Raw genomic sequence first — 22,802 nt, 5'->3', positions numbered from 1 at the left:
CCTCTACATTATTACATCGCACCTCTACATTATTACATCGCACCTCTACATTACTACATCGCACCTCTACATTACTACATCGCAATTATTACATCGCACCTCTACATTATTACATCGCAATTATTACATCGCACCTCTACATTATTACATTGCACCGCTACATTATTACATCGCACCTCTACATTATTACATCGCACCTCTACATTATTACATTGCACCGCTACATTATTACATCGCACCGCTACATTATTACATTGCACCGCTACATTATTACATCGCAATTATTACATCGCACCTCTACATTATTACTTCGCACCGCTACATTATTACATCGCACCGCTACATTATTACATCGCACCGCTACATTATTACATCGCACCTCTACATTACTACATCGCACCTCTACATTATTACATCGCACCTCTACATTATTACATCGCACCTCTACATTATTACATCGCACCGCTACATTATTACATTGCACCGCTACATTATTACATCGCAATTATTACATCGCACCTCTACATTATTACTTCGCACCGCTACATTATTACATCGCACCGCTACATTATTACATCGCACCTCTACATTATTACATCGCACCGCTACATTATTACATCGCACCGCTACATTATTACATCGCACCTCTACATTATTACATCGCGCCGCTACATTATTACATCGCACCTCTACATTATTACATCGCACCTCTACATTATTACATCGCGCCGCTACATTATTACATCGCACCTCTACATTATTACATCGCACCTCTACATTATTACATCGCACCGCTACATTATTACATCGCGCTTATACATTATTACATCGCGCCGCTACATTATTACATCGCGCCTCTACATTATTACATCGCACCTCTACATTATTACATCGCACCGCTACATTATTACATCGCACCTCTACATTATTACATCGCACCGCTACATTATTACATCGCAATTATTACATCGCACCTCTACATTATTACATCGCACCGCTACATTATTACATCGCAATTATTACATCGCACCTCTACATTATTACATCGCACCGCTACATTATTACATCGCAATTATTACATCGCACCTCTACATTATTACATCGCACCTCTACATTATTACATCGCAATTATTACATCGCACCTCTACATTATTACTTCGCACCGCTACATTATTACATCGCACCGCTACATTATTACATCGCACCGCTACATTATTACATCGCACCTCTAATTACATTGCACCGCTACATTATTACATCGCACCGCTACATTATTACATCGCACCTCTACATTATTACATCGCACCTCTACATTATTACATCGCACCTCTACATTATTACATCGCACCTCTACATTATTACATCGCACCTCTACATTATTACATCGCACCTCTACATTATTACATCGCACCTCTACGTTATTACATCGCACCTCTACGTTATTACATCGCACCTCTACGTTATTACATCGCACCTCTACGTTATTACATCGCACCGCTACGTTATTACATCGCACCTCTACATTATTACATCGCACCTCTACATTATTACATCGCAATTATTACATCGCACCTCTACATTATTACATCGCACCGCTACATTATTACATCGCACCTCTACATTATTACATCGCAGCTCTACATTATTACATCGCGCCTCTACATTATTACATCGCACCGCTACATTATTACATCGCACCGCTACATTATTACATCGCACCTCTAATTACATCGCACCGCTACATTATTACATCGCACCTCTACATTATTACATCGCACCTCTACATTATTACATCGCACCGCTACATTATTACATCGCACCGCTACATTATTACATCGCACCGCTACATTATTACATCGCACCTCTACATTATTACATCGCACCTCTACATTATTACATCGCACCGCTACATTATTACATCGCACCGCTACATTATTACATCGCACCTCTACATTATTACATCGCACCGCTACATTATTACATCGCAATTATTACATCGCACCTCTACATTATTACATCGCACCTCTACATTATTACATCGCACCGCTACATTATTACAACTTCATACAGTGCAGCTAATGCAGGACAGGCACATCGATCACCAAATAATCATTTCTTACACTAAGTGCCCCTGTAAGGCCCAAAGTCCCGGCTGCTCCATTATATAAATAATGATTCTGGAAGGTGATACTGAGCATGGCCCCGCCCCCTCCATCCATTATATAAATAAGGACTCCGGAAGGTGATACTGAGCATGGCCCCGCCCCCTCCATCCGTTATATAAATAAGGACTCCGGAAGGTGATACTGAGCATGGCCCCGCCCCCTCCATCCATTATATAAATAAGGACTCTGAAAGGTGATACTGAGCATGGCCCCGCCCCCTCCATCCATTATATAAATAATGACTTAGGAAGGTAATACTGAGCATGGCCCCGCCCCCTTCATCCGTTATATAAATAAGGACTTAGGAAGGTAATACTGAGCATGGCCCCGCCCCCTCCATCCGTTATATAAATAAGGACTTAGGAAGGTAATACTGAGCATGGCCCCGCCCCCTCCATCCGTTATATAAATAAGGACTCTGGAAGGTGATACTGAGCATGGCCCCGCCCCTCCATCCGTTATATAAATAAGGACTCTGGAAGGTGATACTGAGCATGGCCCCGCCCCCTCCATCCGTTATATAAATAAGAACTCTGGAAGGTAATACTGAGCATGGCCCCGCCCCCTCCATCCATTATATAAATAATGACTGTGGAAGGGAATACTGAGCATGGCCCCGCCCCCTCCATCCATTATATAAATAATGACTTAGGAAGGTAATACTGAGCATGGCCCCGCCCCCTCCATCCATTATATAAATAAGGACTCTGGAAGGTAATACTGAGCATGGCCCCGCCCCCTCCATCCGTTATATAAATAAGGACTGTGGAAGGTGATACTGAGCATGGCCCCGCCCCCTCCATCCGTTATATAAATAAGGACTCTGGAAGGTAATACTGAGCATGGCCCCGCCCCCTCCATCCGTTCTATAAATAATGACTTAGGAAGGTAATACTGAGCATGGCCCCGCCCCCTCCATCCGTTCTATAAATAATGACTTAGGAAGGTAATACTGAGCATGGCCCCGCCCCCTCTATCCGTTCTATAAATAATGACTTAGGAAGGTAATACTGAGCATGGCCCCGCCCCCTCCATCCGTTATATAAATAATGACTGTGGAAGGTAATACTGAGTATGGCCCCGCCCCCTCCATCCGTTATATAAATAATGACTGTGGAAGGTAATACTGAGCATGGCCCCGCCCCCTCCATCTGTTATATAAATAAGGACTCTGAAAGGGGATACTGAGCATGGCCCCGCCCCCTCCATCCGTTATATAAATAATGACTGTGGAAGGTAATACTGAGTATGGCCCCGCCCCCTCCATCCGTTATATAAATAATGACTGTGGAAGGTAATACTGAGCATGGCCCCGCCCCCTCCATCTGTTATATAAATAATGACTTAGGAAGGTGATACTGAGCATGGCCCCGCCCCCTCCATCCGTTATATAAATAATGACTGTGGAAGGTGATACTGAACATGGCCCCGCCCCCTCCATCCGTTATATAAATAAGGACTGTGGAAGGTGATACTGAACATGGCCCCGCCCCCTCCATCCGTTATATAAATAAGGACTCTGGAAGGTGATACTGAGCATGGCCCCGCCCCCTCCATCCGTTATATAAATAAGGACTCTGGAAGGTGATACTGAGCATGGCCCCGCCCCCTCCATCCGTTATATAAATAAGGACTCTGGAAGGTGATACTGAGCATGGCCCCGCCCCCTCCATCCGTTATATAAATAAGGACTCTGGAAGGTGATACTGAGCATGGCCCCGCCCCCTCCATCCGTTATATAAATAAGGACTCTGGAAGGTGATACTGAGCATGGCCCCGCCCCCTCCATCCGTTATATAAATAAGGACTCTGGAAGGTGATACTGAACATGGCTCCGCCCCCTCCATCCATTGCTCTTCACCCAGAAACTATGGCAGACAACCCTCCTGACCGCAGTGAGTGTGAACAAAGTCGGCTGTCATTAGGAGGACAAACGATTGGATGGCACCTCCGAGTGTCTGCCCAGAGATAAGTTGGCACAAATTTGTGGTTGTGTTGAATTGTAAGTCTCACACTTGCAGAGCACTTAAAGCACAAAGTTCAAGGTGACACTTTTCTAAATTGTAGCAAATTGATGGCAAATCTCTAACAAGAGCAAAGTTGCATTGGTGAGTCTACAGCAAGAGCTGTGCTAGTCTACAGCATGAGAATTCAGTCACAGCGCCCCCTGTGGTGGGAGGAATATCACACAACATAACTCAACCACAACTTGCAGAATGTTTGAAAAGAAAGTTCATCTGGAGGACTTTCTGTAATTGTGCAACAAACTTGTAAAGCCGGAAAAGTCCAGCGATAGCTGAGCAAATCATTTTCACACTGGCAGCACAATGATATGATATCCCCTCCCCTCCCCCCCCTGCGCTAATAATGTGATATTCCAGTACTGGAGCTCCACGTCTCATGGACATCAAACCTGTCCTCCCAAGACTGGCCTGAAGAGACTACAAAACACAACAACAGGGGGCGCACCAGACTAGTGCATTATACACCTCACCTCCAGAAGATTTACCCCCCCCCCCTTCATGACCAGGCCACTTCTTGCTCTTCAGCACTGCGCTACTTTAACTAATAATTATGCGGTCGTGTAACGCTGCACCCAAAAATGTCCATGATTTGTTTCACACAAATAGAGATTTCTTTTAGTGGTATTTGATCACCTTTGCGTTTTTTATTATATAAAAAAAAGACGACATCTCTGAAAACATACACGTTTTTAACTTTCTGCTAAAAACCATCCCATAAAAAATTCTAAAAATCAAATCTCTTCATAAATTTAGGCCAAAATAAACATTGCTACCCGTCTGATAAAAATAAATCCCAATAAGTGTATAAGGAATATATATTGGGATTTTTATTTATTACGTTTTGTTTTTATACTAGTAATGGTGGTAATCAGCAACTTATGTTGGGACTGTGATAGTGCGGCGGACAATCTGACACTAAGGGCTCATTTACACGTTGCTTCAAAATAAGGCTTCAGACAGGCTTTGTTAAAGTTCCTTCCACTAAATAAAACGGTTAGCTTACAGTCCTGTTTACTCCTTGCTTTTGCTTTGCTTTGATTCAGCTTTGCTTCAAAAATTATTCCCCGTGTAGCTTTGGTGGTGCTTCAAAAGGTCTTCAAAGCCTCCATAGAAGTCTATGGCAAAGCTCGCTTGAAAAACCTCATCGAAACCCCAAAGACTCATCGAAGTCCCACCAAAGACTCATCAAAGCCCCACCAAAGACTCATCAAAGCCCCACCAAAGACTCATCGAAGCCCCACCAAAGACTCATCGAAGCCCCACCAAAGACTCATCGAAGCCCCACCAAAGACTCATCGAAGCCCCACCAAAGACTCATCAAAGCCCCACCAAAGACTCATCAAAGCCTCACCAAAGACTCATCGAAGCCCCACCAAAGACTCATCGAAGCCCCACCAAAGACTCATCAAAGCCTCACCAAAGACTCATCAAAGCCCCACCAAAGACTCATCAAAGCCCCACCAAAGACTCATCAAAGCCCCACCAAAGACTCATCAAAGCCCCACCAAAGACTCATCAAAGCCCCACCGAAGCCTCATCGAAGCCTCATTGAAGCCTCATCAAAGCCCCACCGAAGCCTCATCAAAGCCCCACTGAAGCCTCTAAAAAGTCTCATCAAAGCCCCACCGAAGCCTCATCAAAGTCTCATCGAAGCCCCACTGAAGCCTCATCAAAGCCTCACCGAAGCCTCATCAAATCCCCACCGAAGCCCCACCGAAGCCTCATTGAAGCCCCACTGAAGCCTCATCAAAGCCTCACCAAAGTCTCATCGAAGCCCCATCGAAGCCCCACTGAAGCCTCATCAAAGCTTAATTGAAGCCTCACCGAAGCCTCATTGAAGCCTCATTGAAGCCTCATCGAAGCATCAAGCAAAAGCAAGGTGTAAACAGGACTGTAAGCTCACCATTGTATTTAGTGGGAGGAGCTTTTACTGGCGTTCAGAGAGCTTTAACAAAGCCTGTCCGAAGCCTTGTTTTGAAGCAACGTGTAAACTATCCCTAACTGACACTGTGGGGGGGGTAACTGAAATCACCAGTGACACCAATACAGTGATCTGTGATACTAATATGCACTATCACTGTACTAATGGCACTGGCTGGGAAGGGGTTAATATCTAGGGGTAATCAAAGGGTTAAATGTGTGGCTAGCTGGTGTTTGTAATGTGTGCAGCTTTTCCTGGGGGTCAGTTCTTTTCATTCCCTGCTTAGCAAATCCGATCACTGAGTGTTGTTCACATTCACAGAGATGTTCGGTGAAGCTCAGAGCCGGGCGCCGATAGACAATCACTGGCTGGGATCCGGTGATCGGCATGTGCTATACCTAGATCATAGTACAGCTGGGCGGGCGGAGCCCCTACCCCGAAAATTCTCAATCACACACACACATTATATATATATATACACATACACACAGCTGTGCTCATAAGTTTACATACCCTGGCAGAATTTATGATTTTTTGGCCTTTTCAGAGAATATGAATTATTATTATTATTAAGGTAAATATATAGCGCCGTCAATTTACACAGCACTTTACATATACATTGTACATTCACATCAGTCCCCGCCCTCAAGGAGCTTACAATCTAATGTCCCAACTCACAATTACCCTCCCAGCATGTCTTTGGAGTGTGGGAGGAAACCGGAGAACCCGGAGGAAACCCAACACAGGCACAGGGAGAACATGCAAACTCCATGCAGGTAGTGCTGTGGTCGGGATTCGAACCGACGAACCTTTTTACTGCTAGGTGAGAGTGCTAATGATAACACAAAAACTTTTCTCTCACTCATGGTTAGTGTTTGTCTGAAGCCATTTATTATCAATCATCTGTATTTACTCTTTTTATATCATAATGACAACAGAAACTACCCAAATGACCCTGATCAAAAGTTTACATACCCTGGTGATTTTGGCCTGATAACATGCACACAAGTTGACACAAAGAGGTTTGAATGGCTATTAAAGGGAACCCTCCTCACCTGTGATCTGTTTGTAATTAGTGTGTGTGTGTGTGTGTATAAAAGGTCAATGAGTTTCTGGACTCCTGACAGACCCTTGCATCTTTCATCCAGTGCTGCACTGATGTTTCTGGATTCTGAGTCATGGGGAAAGCAAAAGAATCGTCAAAGGATCTGCGGGAAAAGGTAGTTGAACTGTATAAAACAGGAAAAAGGATATAAAAAGATATCCAAGGAATTGAGAATGCCAATCAGCAGTGTTCAAACTCTAATCAAGAAGTGGAAAATGAGGGGTTCTGGTTAAACCAAACCACGGCCAGGTAGACCAACTAAAATTTCAGCCACAACTGCCAGGAAAATTGTTGGGGATGCAAAGAAAAACCCACAAATAACTTCAGGTGAAATACAGGACTCTCTGAAAACATGTGGTGTGGCTGTTTCAAGATGCACAATAAGGAGGCACTTGAAGAAAGATGGGCTGCATGGTCGAGTCTCCAGAAGAAAGATGGTCTGCATGGTCGAGTCTCCAGAAGAAAGATGGTCTGCATGGTCGAGTCTCCAGAAGAAAGATGGGCTGCATGGTCGAGTCTTCAGAAGAAAGATGGGCTGCATGGTCGAGTCTCCAGAAGAAAGATGGGCTGTATGGTTGAGTCTCCAGAAGAAAGATGGTCTGCATGGTCGAGTCTCCAGAAGAAAGATGGGCTGCATGGTCGAGTCTCCAGAAGAAAGATGGGCTGCATGGTCGAGTTTCCAGAAGAAAGATGGGCTGCATGGTCGAGTCTCCAGAAGAAAGATGGGCTGTATGGTCGAGTCTCCAGAAGAAAGATGATCTGCATGGTCGAGTCTCCAGAAGAAAGATGGGCTGCATGGTCGAGTCTCCAGAAGAAAGATGGGCTGTATGGTCGAGTCTCCAGAAGAAAGATGATCTGTATGGTCGAGTCCCCAGAAGAAAGATGGGCTGCATGGTCGAGTCTCCAGAAGAAAGATGGGCTGCATGGTCGAGTCCCCAGAATAAAGATGGGCTGCATGGTCGAGTCTCCAGAAGAAAGATGGGCTGCATGGTCGAGTCTCCAGAAGAAAGATGGGCTGCATGGTCGAGTCTCCAGAAGAAAGTCATTACTACACAAATGTCACAAAGTTTCCCGCTTACAATACACCAAACAGCACAGAGACAAGCCTCAAACCTTCTGCCACAAAGTCATTTGGAGTGATGAGACCAAAATTGAGCTTTTTGGCAACAACCGTAAACACTACATTTGGAGAGGAGACAACAAGGCCTATGATGAAAGGTCCACCATCCCTACTGTGAAACACGGCGGTGGATCGCTGATGTTTTGGGGATGTGTGAGCTACAAAAGGCACAAGAAATTTGATGGCAAGATGAATGCAGAATGTTATCACATAACACTGGAGGAACAATTGCATTCATCAGCCAGGAAGCTGCGCATGGGACGTACTTGGACATTCCAACATGACAATGATCCAAAACACAAGGCCAAGTCCACCTGTCATTGGCTACAGCAGAATAAAGTGAAGGTTCTGGAGTGTCCATCTCAGTCTCCTGATCTCAATATCATTGAGCCACTCTGGGGAGATCTCAAAACGTGCCGTTCATGGAAGACAGCCCAAGAATTTACAGGAACTGGAGGACTTTTACCAAGAGGAACCATCTGAGAAGATAAAGAGCCTCATCCACAAATACCACAAAAGGCTTCAAGCTGTCATTGGGAGCAAAGGGGGCACAGTATTAAGAACTGGGGTATGTAAACTTTTGATCAGGGTCATTTGGGTAGTTTTTGTTGTGATTATGATATAAAAAGAGTAAATACAGATGATTGATAATAAATGTCTTCAGCCAAACACTAACCATGAGTGAGAGAAAAGATTGTGTGTTATCATTTATATTCTCTGAAAAATGGCCAAGAAATCAAATTCTGCCAGGGTATGGAAACTTATGAGCACAACTGTATATATATATATACACACACACACACATACATGACCTCAATAACTGTCGCAGTAAAAATACGGTGTGTGGTCACCAAATGGTTATCCCCCAACACCTGCTGGCCCTTTAAGTGGTTTAGAATGACGGGAGGTGGGGTGGGGCTTATGGTCATGTGACCGCTGTGATTGGCTGTCATGGCAGTCACAAGTGGCGGTCGTTAGTCACTGATAACGGGTGGCGGATCTCGGCTCAGCTCTATTTGCACAAATGTACGCGAATATTTAATAAAATAAAGGCAATCAGCGCAAACTATAGTGTAATGAGAAATGCAAGCTGAACACTAAAGGATTCACCAACCTGGATAACAAACTATAAAACAATACTAGTGCAGCGCAAATATTAAGAAGAATAAATCCTTGTGGTCACACAAATAATCAATTCCTCTTGGCAAAGGGAGGCTGATCCATTTCCATAAGGCACCAAAGTTCATCACTTAAACCATAAGAATGCGCTTCTTGGAAAAGGTGGACCTCTTAATTACAGGAGGTCATACGAGCCTGGGTTACATACGGACTGGATAAATGCTGTACAACTTTACTGGATCTCGTCTGTGGTCACCAACCGTCAGCTTTCCCGGATGGAAGCACATGAACCTTCAGTGCGGTGTGACATGTAGCAATCCCAAAAATAAAGTGGAGGTTCTAAGTGTATTCCGTATGTAAAGATTTATTCAATAAAAGTCATGTATAAAAACTGCTAAATATGAAGCACAGCACAATGGATACAAATTGGCAAAGCTAAAACAGTCTATTCGCGTCCGAACAGCTGTGAGATGGCAGCCGGTGACGTCAAAAGCAAGGCTCCGCCCTCGTACGCGGCGTTACGTCCACACGGACTTCGGACGCGAACAGACTGTTTTAGCTTTGCCAATTTTTATCCATTGTGCTGTGCTTCATATTTAGCAGTTTTTATACATGACTTTTATTGAATAAATCTTTACATACCTCGTATGTGACCCAGGCTCGTATGACCTCCTCCTTTTCCAAGAAGCGCATTCTTATGGTGAACATTGGTGCCTTATGGAAATGGATCAGCCTCCCTTTGCCAAAAGGAATTGATTATTTGTGTGATCACAAGGACTTATTCTTCTTATTATTTGCACTGCACTAGTATTGTTTTATAATACGCAAATATTTGGCCGCTTGGCACCAAGAGGTTAAATTGATATATTGATGAATGGCGCAATAGTCCATAGCACTGAGCAACCTCCAGAGTTTAGGGGGAGCTCAGGATCTGGACTGGCTGACGCATTTCGAAGGATAAACCTTCATCAGAGGGTTGGAGGATAATACACTAGGCTGGTGCGCCCTCTGTTGTTTGTGTTTTGTCTGCAATTTACACACCTCCAGGCTACTATGTATAGTCTGAGTAGAGGTTCAACTTAACCCTTTAGAACTGAAAATATAAACCCTCCAATTATTATTGTCCATTTCCAATGGTGAAGAGAGTGCTGAAAATAGAGTGGGGGGAAACTTCGCCCCCAAATTACACAAGCCAATAGCAGCGCATGGGGGGTGACATGGCAGGGTGGAGGTGGTGGTACGTGGTGTGCCTGGGATCAGGGAGCTCGGTGGACGATGATTGGGGGAGGGGGAGGGGAGAGGGACATTGCAGGGTGGAGTTGGCACGTCCCAGACCAGTATAGAGGCGTACACCGTCCCAGACCAGTATAGAGGCGTACACCGTCCCAGACCAGTATAGAGGTACACCGTCCCAGACCAGTATAGAGGTGTACACCGTCCCAGACCAGTATAGAGGTACACCGTCCCAGACCAGTATAGAGGCGTACACCGTCCCAGACCAGTATAGAGGTACACCGTCCCAGACCAGTATAGAGGTACACCGTCCCAGACCAGTATAGAGGTACACCGTCCCAGACCAGTATAGAGGCGTACACCGTCCCAGACCAGTATAGAGATGTACACCGTCCCAGACCAGTATAGAGGCGTACACCGTCCCAGACCAGTATAGAGGTACACCGTCCCAGACCAGTATAGAGGCGTACACCGTCCCAGACCAGTATAGAGGTACACCGTCCCAGACCAGTATAGAGGTGTACACCGTCCCAGACCAGTATAGAGGTGTACACCGTCCCAGACCAGTATAGAGGTGTACACCGTCCCAGACCAGTATAGAGGTGTACACCATCCCAGACCAGTATAGAGGTGTACACTGTCCCAGACCAGTATAGAGGTGTACACTGTCCCAGGCCAGTATAGAGGTGTACACCGTCCCAGACCAGTATAGAGGTGTACACCGTCCCAGACCAGTATAGAGGCGTACACCGTCCCAGACCAGTATAGAGGTGTACACCGTCCCAGACCAGTATAGAGGTACACCGTCCCAGACCAGTATAGAGGTGTACACCGTCCCAGACCAGTATAGAGGTACACCGTCCCAGACCAGTATAGAGGTACACCGTCCGTATTGATTTCTATACACTCCATACTAAGCCATGCGGAGTGTGAAGATGTAGAGGGAATACACGGAGCGGCCCCAGTTATCTTCCTCTAATTCGATCCCTTCGGGGAAATAATGCGGACATTCGGATCATTTATAACACACGGATCTCGCTGGGTGGAAGGGGAGGAACTCCGTCCCATCAGATTACCTTGTACAGGTCAGTCAGGGCGTTCTTGCTGGGAACCTTCATGGCGTTGACCTGGATGGCCGGACCGGAGTCCATCTCCTCGCTGTCCATCGTCCTCGGGGTGACGTAGAGCATGGCGGGCTGAGTGCTGCCAATCAGCTGATTATCAACCTAAATCATTGGAAGAAATGAAATTCAGAGGAGGAACCACCAGGATCATTTCCAGGGAACTCATCTCTACACTCAGTAATATATATATATATATATATATACACGCAGTATACACACACACAGAGTATATACACACACACGGTATATACACACACACACACAGTATATACACACACACACACACACACACAGTATACACACACAGTATACACACACACATTATATACACACACACACACACACACATTATATACACACACAGTATACACACACACACACAGTATACACACACACACACAGTATACACACACACACACAGTATACACACACAGTATACACACACATTATATACACACACAGTATACACACACACACACAGTATACACACACAGTATACACACACATTATATACACACACAGTATACACACACACACACAGTATACACACACAGTATACACACACATTATATACACACACAGTATACACACACACATTATATACACACACAGTATACACACACACACAGTATACACACACACACAGTATATACACACACACACATTATATACACACACAGTATACACACACAGTATATATACACACACACACACACAGTATATACACACACACACACACATTATATACACACACACACACACACACATTATATACACACACAGTATACACACACACACACACACAGTATACACACACACACACACAGAGTATATACACACACACACAGAGTATATACACACAGTATATATACACATCTGGTGTATCCAAAGAGTAATGAGAATTATATTTTAAAAATGATTTTAGTGTAAAAATGTTACAAGTGAAGATTTTCTCCTCCGGGGGTCGCACATTGTGTGTAGACGGCGCTCCCCTCCACTCTTCATCGTATCCCTGGAAGTCTTCAGGTGGGCGGGGTTCAGGGCTTGCATAGCGGCTCATTGGACGTTATCCACACTACAAGGTGGTAACCACTCCACCCCTCCACTAGGTGTCTCTGTACTCCATACTGTCACCAAGAATGTCATAAAAATGTACATAGAACATGTGTCTACCAACTAGGGAAATAGAGGGAGGTAAAAGGGGGGTGGGGGATAGAGGGAGGGAAAAGGGGGGGGGGGGGGATGGGGAAGCAGGGAAGGGGGAAAGGGGGGAAAGGAGGGAAAGGAGGGAAAGGGGGGGGGTGGAAAGGTGGGAAATGGGGGGGAGGGAAAGAGAGGGGGTGGAGGGGGGAAGGAGGGAAAGGGGGGGGGTGGAAAGGGGAAGGAGGGAAAGGGGCAGCAGGGAAGGGGGAAAGGAGGGAAATGGAGGGGAGGAGGGAAAGGGGAGGAGGGGAAAGAGGGGTGGAATAGGGGGGGTGGAGGGGAAAGAGGGGTGGAATAGGGGGGGTGGAGTGGAAAGGTGGGAAAGGGGGGGGGGGGAGAGGGAAAGGGGGAGAAGAGGTAAAGGGGGGGAGGGGGGGAGAAGAGGTAAAGGGGGGACGGGGGGGAAGAGGAAAAAGGGGGGGAGGGGGGAAGAGGAAAAAGGGGGGGAAGAGGGAAAGGGGGGGAAGAGGGAAGGGAGGGGGGGAAGAGGGAAAGGGGGAAGAGAGAAAGGGGGGAGGGGGGGGGAAGAGGGAAAGGGGGGAGGGGGGGAAGAGGGAAGGGAGGGGGGGGAAGAGGGAAAGGGGGGGAAGAGGGAAAGGGGGGGAAGAGGGAAGGGAGGGGGAAGAGGGAAAGGAGGGAGGGGGGAAGAGGGATTGGGAAAGGAGGGTAAGAGGGGGGGAAAGGGGGCGGGGCATGCTATAGATGTACACATTACTGTTCCAATCTGACTCGCACTCCCCGATGGCTCACACCTGTAAATGCCGCATCCATTATACATGTAAAACATGGAAATATATAACAATTGGGAGCGGTAATTACAGGGGGCGAATTTCGCTTTGGGAAAAAACGACAAACGACCTATCCTTCAAGCTTTCCAAGAATCGCCTAATATCATTGGTTCCTTTTTCCTCCTCTTTATTAAATATATACATTTATATCCAATCTGGTAGACTGAAAAGTTGAGAAAATCAAAAAATGTGTTTGTAATTTAAGGTAAAAATGGCGGGAGGTTTAAAGTGATTGTAAAGGCAGAAGGTGCATTCTATGCATTAAAGTGGAGCTCCACCCACTTTTACAACTCTTCAGCATCCCTCACTAAACTGTGCCCTGTAAACAAATTGGATATTTTTTTTCTCAGCACCTCCTGTATATCTGCAGTATTCATTTTTCACTTCCTCCTCCCTGGCCGCGGCCCATCGCATCATTTCCTGTTTGCAATGCCTTCTGGGAAGGGGCGGCAACTTCCTCTGACACTGCCGTTGCTATGGAAACCTGACCTGAAACCTATTACACTGCTTGTGCTGCACTGAGCATGTGCGAGATCTGCAAGGATGAGATCCAGGAAGAAATACAGTCTGGCTTCAGATGCCCACACTTAAGATGGCCACGGCCTGCTGTAAGTTTATAAAATAACAAAACTACTGCTATAAACTAACAAAACAGACCTTAGTTTACAGACTAACTTTACTAGAATACATTAAGCTTGTGTATTATAGGGGTATTTTTATTTAAAAAGTATCATTTCAGCCGGAATACCACTTTAAGATAAAAAACCGTCTGTGTGCCCCTCCCCCCTTGAACACTTACCTGACGTCCCTCTCCATCCAGCGATGTTGTAGGATTGTCTCGGCTGCCCAGAACTCTCCTCCTCATTGGCTGAGACACCAGTGTAGCGCCATTGGCTCCCGCTGCTGTCAAAGTAAGTCAGCCAATGAGAAGAGAAAGGGGTGGGGACGGCTGTGGATCTGTGGCTGAATGGCTCGGCTCGGCTGCCCCCATAGCAAGCTGATTGATGGGGGGGGCACTGAACAGGAGGGAGGAGCCAGGAGCGCGAGAAGAGGGACCCGAGAAGAGGAGGATCTGGGGGGCTGCTCTCTGCAAAACCATTACAGAGCCGGGAAGTAGAACATGTTTATTATTTTTACCTAACCCCCCCCCCCCCAAGATTTTACAATCACTTCAATCTGTCGTTGGGGCGGTTTGGTCCACATTCTGTTCTGTTTGTGACGGACGGCATCAGAATGATTGGAGGGGAATCTGGAATTCCCACGTCCATTGTTCATGAAATGGTGAGTCGGGATTGGACGATGAGAACGGACACATTTTGGTTGTGTGGATGACGTCCAATAAACTGATACGCCGTCCCACCTGAAGACTTCCAGGAATGAAGAGTGGAGGGGAGCGCCGTGTACTCACAACGTGAAGACTTCGAAGGGGAAATATAATTCTCATTACTTTCTGGACACACCTCGTATATTGATCATCGATTGACTGAAGTCTGAATATCTGGCCCGTCCTAAATACAAATCTGAACTGGTGGGAGGAGTCACCCTGGAGGAGTCACCCTGGAGGAGTCACGCTGGAGGGGTCACGTTGGAGGGGTCACCCTGGAGGAGTCACCCTGGAGGGGTCACGTTGGAGGGGTCACCCTGGAGGAGTCACCCTGGAGGAGTCACGCTGGAGGGGTCACGTTGGAGGGGTCACGTTGGAGGGGTCACCCTGGAGGGGTCACCCTGGAGGGGTCACGTTGGAGGGGTCACCCTGGAGGAGTCACCCTGGAGGGGTCACCCTGGAGGAGTCACCCTGGAGGAGTCACCCTGGAGGAGTCACCCTGGAGGAGTCACCCTGGAGGGGTCACGCTGGAGGGCTCACGCTGGAGGGGTCACCCTGGAGGAGTCACGCTGGAGGAGTCACCCTGGAGGGGTCACGTTGGAGGGGTCACCCTGGAGGAGTAACCCTGGAGGGGTCACGCTGGAGGAGTCACGCTGGAGGGGTCACGCTGGAGGGGTCACCCTGGAGGAGTCACCCTGGAGGAGTCACCCTGGAGGGGTCACGTTGGAGGGGTCACCCTGGAGGAGTAACCCTGGAGGGGTCACGCTGGAGGGGTCACGTTGGAGGAGTCACCCTGGAGGGGTCACGCTGGAGGAGTCACGCTGGAGGGGTCACGCTGGAGGGGTCACCCTGGAGGGGTCACGCTGGAGGGGTCACGCTGGAGGGGTCACGCTGGAGTGGTTACCCTGGAGGAGTCACGCTGGAGGGGTCACGCTGGAGGGGTCACGCTGGAGGGGTCACGCTGGAGGGGTCACCCTGGAGGAGTCACCCTGGAGGGGTCACGCTGGAGGGGTCACGCTGGAGGGGTCACCCTGGAGGAGTCACGTTGGAGGAGTCACCCTGGAGGGGTCACGCTGGAGGAGTCACCCTGGAGGAGTCACGCTGGAGGGGTCACGATGGAGGAGTCACCCTGGAGGGGTCACGCTGGAGGGGGTCACCCTGGAGGGGTCACGCTGGAGGAGTCACCCTGGAGGGGTCACGCTGGAGGAGTCACCCTGGAGGGGTCACGCTGGAGGAGTCACCCTAGAGGGGTCACGCTGGAGGGGTCACGTTGGAGGAGTCACCCTAGAGGGGTCACGCTGGAGGGGTCACGTTGGAGGAGTCACCCTGGAGGAGTCACGCTGGAGGGGTCACGATGGAGGAGTCACCCTGGAGGGGTCACGCTGGAGGGGGTCACCCTGGAGGGGTCACGCTGGAGGAGTCACCCTGGAGGGGTCACGCTGGAGGAGTCACCCTGGAGGGGTCACGCTGGAGGAGTCACCCTAGAGGGGTCACGCTGGAGGGGTCACGTTGGAGGAGTCACCCTAGAGGGGTCACGTTGGAGGGGTCACGTTGGAGGAGTCACCCTGGAGGGGTCACCCTGGAGGGGTCACCCAGAAAAGTGCAGCAAGGAAACCCCAGAAAAATATAAAACAGATTTTGAGAGGGAAGTCCCAGAAGGGAATATCTGGCTGTGTCTTGGGAAGTGGTGAAGAGTAGGACGGAGCAGGAATATAATGGAGATGGATGGACAGGGTACCTGAACGTTTTGGATGTTGAGCTCCAGCACTTGGTTGGCAGTCAGTTGTGTGAAATGGACATCGATGTCCATGAGACTGACAAACACCAACTCCTCCGGGATCTTATTGATGAATGAAATGCCGATTCCTTCCTGTAACTTCACCGTAACCTGAAAATACAAAGAAAGAAGCGGCGTCACATCAGCGTCACCTCCCCGAGTTCTCAGCATTTCTATCTGGACAGAAGGAGGACCTCCAACTCCTGGTCTTCATCCGGACTCTTCAATCTTCTCATCTCCAGCTGAGTCAGTTCATCCACTTCACTGGAAGGACGATTGTTTCTGCGCTGGTTGAAGTCTGTGATCTGGAAAGCAAATTCAATCGTCTTATAAAGTGGATGTGAAGGCAGAAGATTCATTCTGAGCAGGAAGATAGAAAACCTTCTGTGTGTTACCACTACAATGATCTATAGTACCCCTCCCTCTTTTCAATGTGCTCATAATAAAGAGAGGGGGGTGTACTATAGATCACTGACACCCCTTTGTAGTATTCTAGTTATTGGCAGCGCCACACAGACCACAATTTCAGTGACATGACACCCCTCCCCCCTAATATTCAGCCCATTGGTCCAATCATTACATCCCACCTGTAGGACCCTGGTGGGCCCGTCTGGTATCACTCTGACGGACAGAACTCCGGATCCCGGCCTCATCTTCTGGTTTATAAATTGCTGCTCTCTGGGGGATGGGCACACCAATTCTAGAGAGGCGTCAGGTCCGAGAACCACCTCCGCCCCGTCATACAATCCCGACACCCCATTCCGAGCCTGAAACTCACAGAACAAGAAGATCAACCAATGAAATCACAAAATACAGAGACAAGCTGACCCCGTGTTCAGATAAGACCCCCCAACATGTCTGAAGATTATTGGGGGGGGGCAGACAATCAGCAGTGTTGGGGATACCAAACTTAGAAACCATTTGAGTTTCTGTGCTACAATGTATCCTGTCCTCAGAGGCTGTGCTGTATACAGTGCCTGGAAAAAGTATTCATACCCCTTGAAATTTCCCACATTTTGTTACATTTAAAAACATAAATGTATTTTATTGGGATTTTATGTGATAGACCAACACAAAGTGTCACATAATTGTGAAGTGGAAGGAAAATGATAAATGATACAAATAAATATGTGAAAAGTGTGGGGGGAGGGGGCATTTGTATGGCGCCCCCCGGAGTCAATACTTTGTAGAACCCCCTTTCTCTACAAGTCTTTTTGGGGATGTCTCTACCAGCTTTGCACATCTAGAGAGGACATTTCTGCCCATTCTTCTTTGTAAAATATCTCAAGCTCTGTCAGATTGGATGGAGAGCGTCTGTGAACAGCAATTTTCAAGTCTTGCCACAGATTCTCAATGTGATTTAGGTCTGGACTGTGACTGGGCCATTCTAACACATGAATATGCTTTGATCTAAACCATTCCATTGTAGCTCTGGCTGGATGTTTCGGGTCGTTGTCCTGCTGGAAGGTGAACCTCCCCCCCAGTCTCAAGTCTTTTGTAGACTCTAACAGGTTTTCTTCTAAGATTGTCCTGTATTTGTCTCCATCCATCTTCCCATCAACTCTGACCAGCTTCCCTGTCCCTGCTGAAGAAAAGCATCCCCACCACATGAAGCTGCCACCACCATGTTTCACGGTGGGGATGGTGTGTTCAGGGTGATGTGCAGTGTTAGTTTTCCCCACACATAGCGTTTTGCTTTTAGGCCATAAAGTTGAATTTTGGTCTCCTCTGACCAGATCACCTTCTTCCACATGTTTGCTGTGTCCTCCACATGGCTTCTCACAAACTACAAACAGGACTTCTTATGACTTTCTTTCACCAATGTCTTTCTTCTTGTCACTCTTCCATAAAGGGCAGATTTGTGGAGAACACGACTAATAGTTGTCCTGTGGACAGATTCTCCCACCTGAGCTGTGGATCTCTGCAGCTCCTCCAGAGTTACCATGGACCTCTTGGCTCTTCTCTGATGAATGCTCTCCTTGCCCGGCCGGTCAGTTTAGGTGGACGGCCATGTCTTGGTAGGTTTGCAGTTGGGCCATACTCTTTCCATTTTCCGATGATGGATTGAACAGAGCTCCGTGAGATGTTCAAAGCTTGGGAGATTTCTTTATAACCTAACCCTGCTTTATACTTCTCCACAACTTTATCCCTGACCTGTCTGGTGTGTTCCTTGGCCTTCATGATGCTGTTTGTTCACTAAGGTTCTCTAACAAACCTCTGAGGGCTTCACAGAACAGCTGTATTTATACTGAGATTAAATGACACACAGGTGGACTCTATTTACTAATTAGGTGACTTCTGAAGACAATTGGTTCCTCTAGATTTTAGTTATCAGAGTAAAGGGGGCTGAATACAAATGCCCCCCCCCCCCACACTTTTCACATATTTATTTGTATCATTTATCATTTTCCTTCCACTTCACAATTATGTGACACTTTGTGTTGGTCTATCACATAAAATCCCAATAAAATACATTTATGTTTTTGGTTGTAACAAGATGTGGGAAATTTCAAAGGGTATGAATACTTTTTCAAGGCACTGTACGTGGAAAGTGAATGAAGACGGAAAACTCTGGAGAGCCGCATCCGGAAAAACGAAGATTTTCTTTTATAGAAAAGTTGGGATCACTTTGTACAAGTCACAGCAAAGCCATACAGACAAGAGCGGACGTGCTTCACACTACGATGAGAGCTTAATCATAGCCGACGATCACTGGAACGAATGAACATCACATATATACCCTACTAGTTGTATGTCGTGTAGCTGGATAATTAGAACAGCCGGTACCCCAATCCAATAAACAGGACAGGGAACTCAGCAGGTGTCCCTGAGGGATCCAGACTAGACCCAAAACAAGATCGTATGGTGTGTAAACATGAGAGACACGAGAGATAGAAAGAAAAAGTGGAAAGTAAGAAACCCCGAAATCCTCCGCACTCCCTACACAACCCTCCGTACTCCCCACACAGCCCTCTGTACTCCCTACACAACCCTCCGTACTTCCTACACAACCCTCCGCACTCCCTACACAACCCTCCGTACTCCCCACACAGCCCTCTGTACTCCCTACACAACCCTCCGTACTTCCTACACAACCCTCCGTACTCCCTACACAACCCTCCGTACTCCCCACACAGCCCTCTGTACTCCCTACACAGCCCTCCGTACTTCCCACACAGCCCTCCGTACTTCCCACACAACCCTCCGTACTTCCTACACAACCCTCCGCACTTCCCACACAACCCTCCGCACTCCCTACACAACCCTCCGTACTTCCTACACAACCCTCCGTACTTCCTACACAACCCTCCGTACTTCCTACACAACCCTCCGCACTTCCCACACAACCCTCCGCACTTCCTACACAACCCTCCGCACTTCCTACACAACCCTCCGCACTTCCCACACAACCCTCCGCACTCCCTACACAACCCTCCGCACTTCCTACACAACCCTCCGCACTTCCTACACAACCCTCCGCACTTCATATAATACCCTCCGCACTTCCCACACAACCCTCCGCACTTCCCACACAACCCTCCGCACTTCCCACACAACCCTCCGCACTTCCCACACAACCCTCCGCACTCCCTACACAACCCTCCGCACTTCATATAATACCCTCCGCACTTCCCACACAACCCTCCGCACTTCAACACTCCGCACTTCCCACACAACCCTCCGCACTTCCCACACAACCCTCCGCACTTCTCACACAAAGCTCCGAACTTCCTACACAACCCTCCGCACTTCAACACTCCGCACTTCCCACACAATCCTCCGTACTCCCTACACAACCCTCCGCACTTCCCACACAACCCTCCGCACTTCCCACACAATCCTCCGCACTTCCCACACAACCCTCCGCACTTCCCACACAACCCTCCGCACTTCCCACACAACCCTCCGCACTTCCCACACAACCCTCCGCACTTCCCACACAATCCTCCGTACTCCCTACACAACCCTCCGCACTTCCTACACAACCCTCCGTACTTCCTACACAACCCTCCGCACTTCCCACACAACCCTCCGTACTTCCTACACAACCCTCCGCACTTCCCACACAACCCTCCGCACTTCCCACACAACCCTCCGCACTTCCCACACAATCCTCCGTACTCCCTACACAACCCTCCGCACTTCCTACACAACCCTCCGTACTCCCCACACAACCCTCCGTACTTCCTACACAACCCTCCGCACTTCCCACACAACCCTCCGCACTCCCTACACAACCCTCCGCACTTCCCACACAACCCTCCGCACTTCCTACCACAACCCTCCGCACTTCCTACCACAACCCTCCGCACTTCCTACCACAACCCTCCGCACTCCCTACACAACCCTCCGCACTTCCCACACAACCCTCCGCACTTCAACCCTCCGCACTCCCTACACAACCCTCCGTACTCCCTACACAACCCTCCGCACTTCCTACACAACCCTCCGTACTCCCCACACAACCCTCCGTACTTCCTACACAACCCTCCGCACTCCCTACACAACCCTCCGCACTTCCCACACAACCCTCCGCACTTCCTACCACAACCCTCCGCACTTCCCACACAAAGCTCCGAACTTCCTACACAACCCTCCGCACTTCCTACACAACCCTCCGCACTTCCCACACAACCCTCCGCACTTCCCACACAACCCTCCGCACTTCCCACACAATCCTCCGTACTCCCTACACAACCCTCCGCACTTCCCACACAACCCTCCGCACTTCCCACACAACCCTCCGCACTTCCCACACAACCCTCCGCACTTCCCACACAATCCTCCGTACTCCCTACACAACCCTCCGCACTTCCTACACAACCCTCCGTACTTCCTACACAACCCTCCGCACTTCCCACACAACCCTCCGTACTTCCTACACAACCCTCCGCACTTCCCACACAACCCTCCGCACTTCCCACACAATCCTCCGTACTCCCTACACAACCCTCCGCACTTCCTACACAACCCTCCGTACTCCCCACACAACCCTCCGTACTTCCTACACAACCCTCCGCACTTCCCACACAACCCTCCGCACTCCCTACACAACCCTCCGCACTTCCCACACAACCCTCCGCACTTCCTACCACAACCCTCCGCACTTCCTACCACAACCCTCCGCACTTCCTACCACAACCCTCCGCACTCCCTACACAACCCTCCGCACTTCCCACACAACCCTCCGCACTTCAACCCTCCGCACTTCCCACACAACCCTCCGTACTCCCTACACAACCCTCCGCACTTCCTACACAACCCTCCGTACTCCCCACACAACCCTCCGTACTTCCTACACAACCCTCCGCACTCCCTACACAACCCTCCGCACTTCCCACACAACCCTCCGCACTTCCTACCACAACCCTCCGCACTTCCCACACAAAGCTCCGAACTTCCTACACAACCCTCCGCACTTCCTACACAACCCTCCGCACTTCCTACACAACCCTCCGCACTTCCTACACAACCCTCCGCACTTCCTACACAATCCTCCGCACTTCAACCCTCCGCACTTCCCACACAACCCTCCGTACTCCCTACACAACCCTCCGCACTTCCTACACAACCCTCCGTACTCCCCACACAACCCTCCGTACTTCCTACACAATCCGCCGCACTTCCTACACAACCCTCCGCACTTCATATAATACCCTCCGCACTTCCCACACAACCCTCCGCACTTCCCACACAACCCTCCACACTTCCCACACAACCCTCCACACTTCATATAATACCCTCCGCACTTCCCACACAACCCTCCGCACTTCCCACACAACCCTCCGCACTTCCCACACAACCCTCCGCACTTCCCACACAACCCTCCGCACTCCCTACACAACCCTCCGCACTTCCCACACAACCCTCCGCACTTCCCACACAACCCTCCGCACTT

General features: G+C 48.6%; 1 protein-coding gene across 1 annotated transcript in view; it reads right to left on the bottom strand.

The window, feature by feature from the left end:
* VPS13D (vacuolar protein sorting 13 homolog D) overlaps window positions 1–22,802 on the bottom strand; it is a gene marked incomplete at its 5' end in the record, with an annotated part of 401,105 nt that overhangs the window by 157,498 nt on the left and 220,805 nt on the right. The window contains 4 exon segments of the mRNA XM_073603729.1: window positions 11,764–11,913; window positions 16,865–17,014; window positions 17,098–17,208; window positions 17,491–17,670. Of these exon segments, the coding sequence (XP_073459830.1) occupies window positions 11,764–11,913; window positions 16,865–17,014; window positions 17,098–17,208; window positions 17,491–17,670 (591 nt within the window).

The sequence above is a fragment of the Aquarana catesbeiana genome, linkage group LG10 (assembly GCF_042186555.1).
Source record: "Aquarana catesbeiana isolate 2022-GZ linkage group LG10, ASM4218655v1, whole genome shotgun sequence".
NCBI lineage: Eukaryota > Metazoa > Chordata > Amphibia > Anura > Ranidae > Aquarana > Aquarana catesbeiana.
The sequence above is the reverse complement of the archived record's forward strand: the minus strand, read 5'-3'. Positions and strand labels throughout refer to the sequence as shown.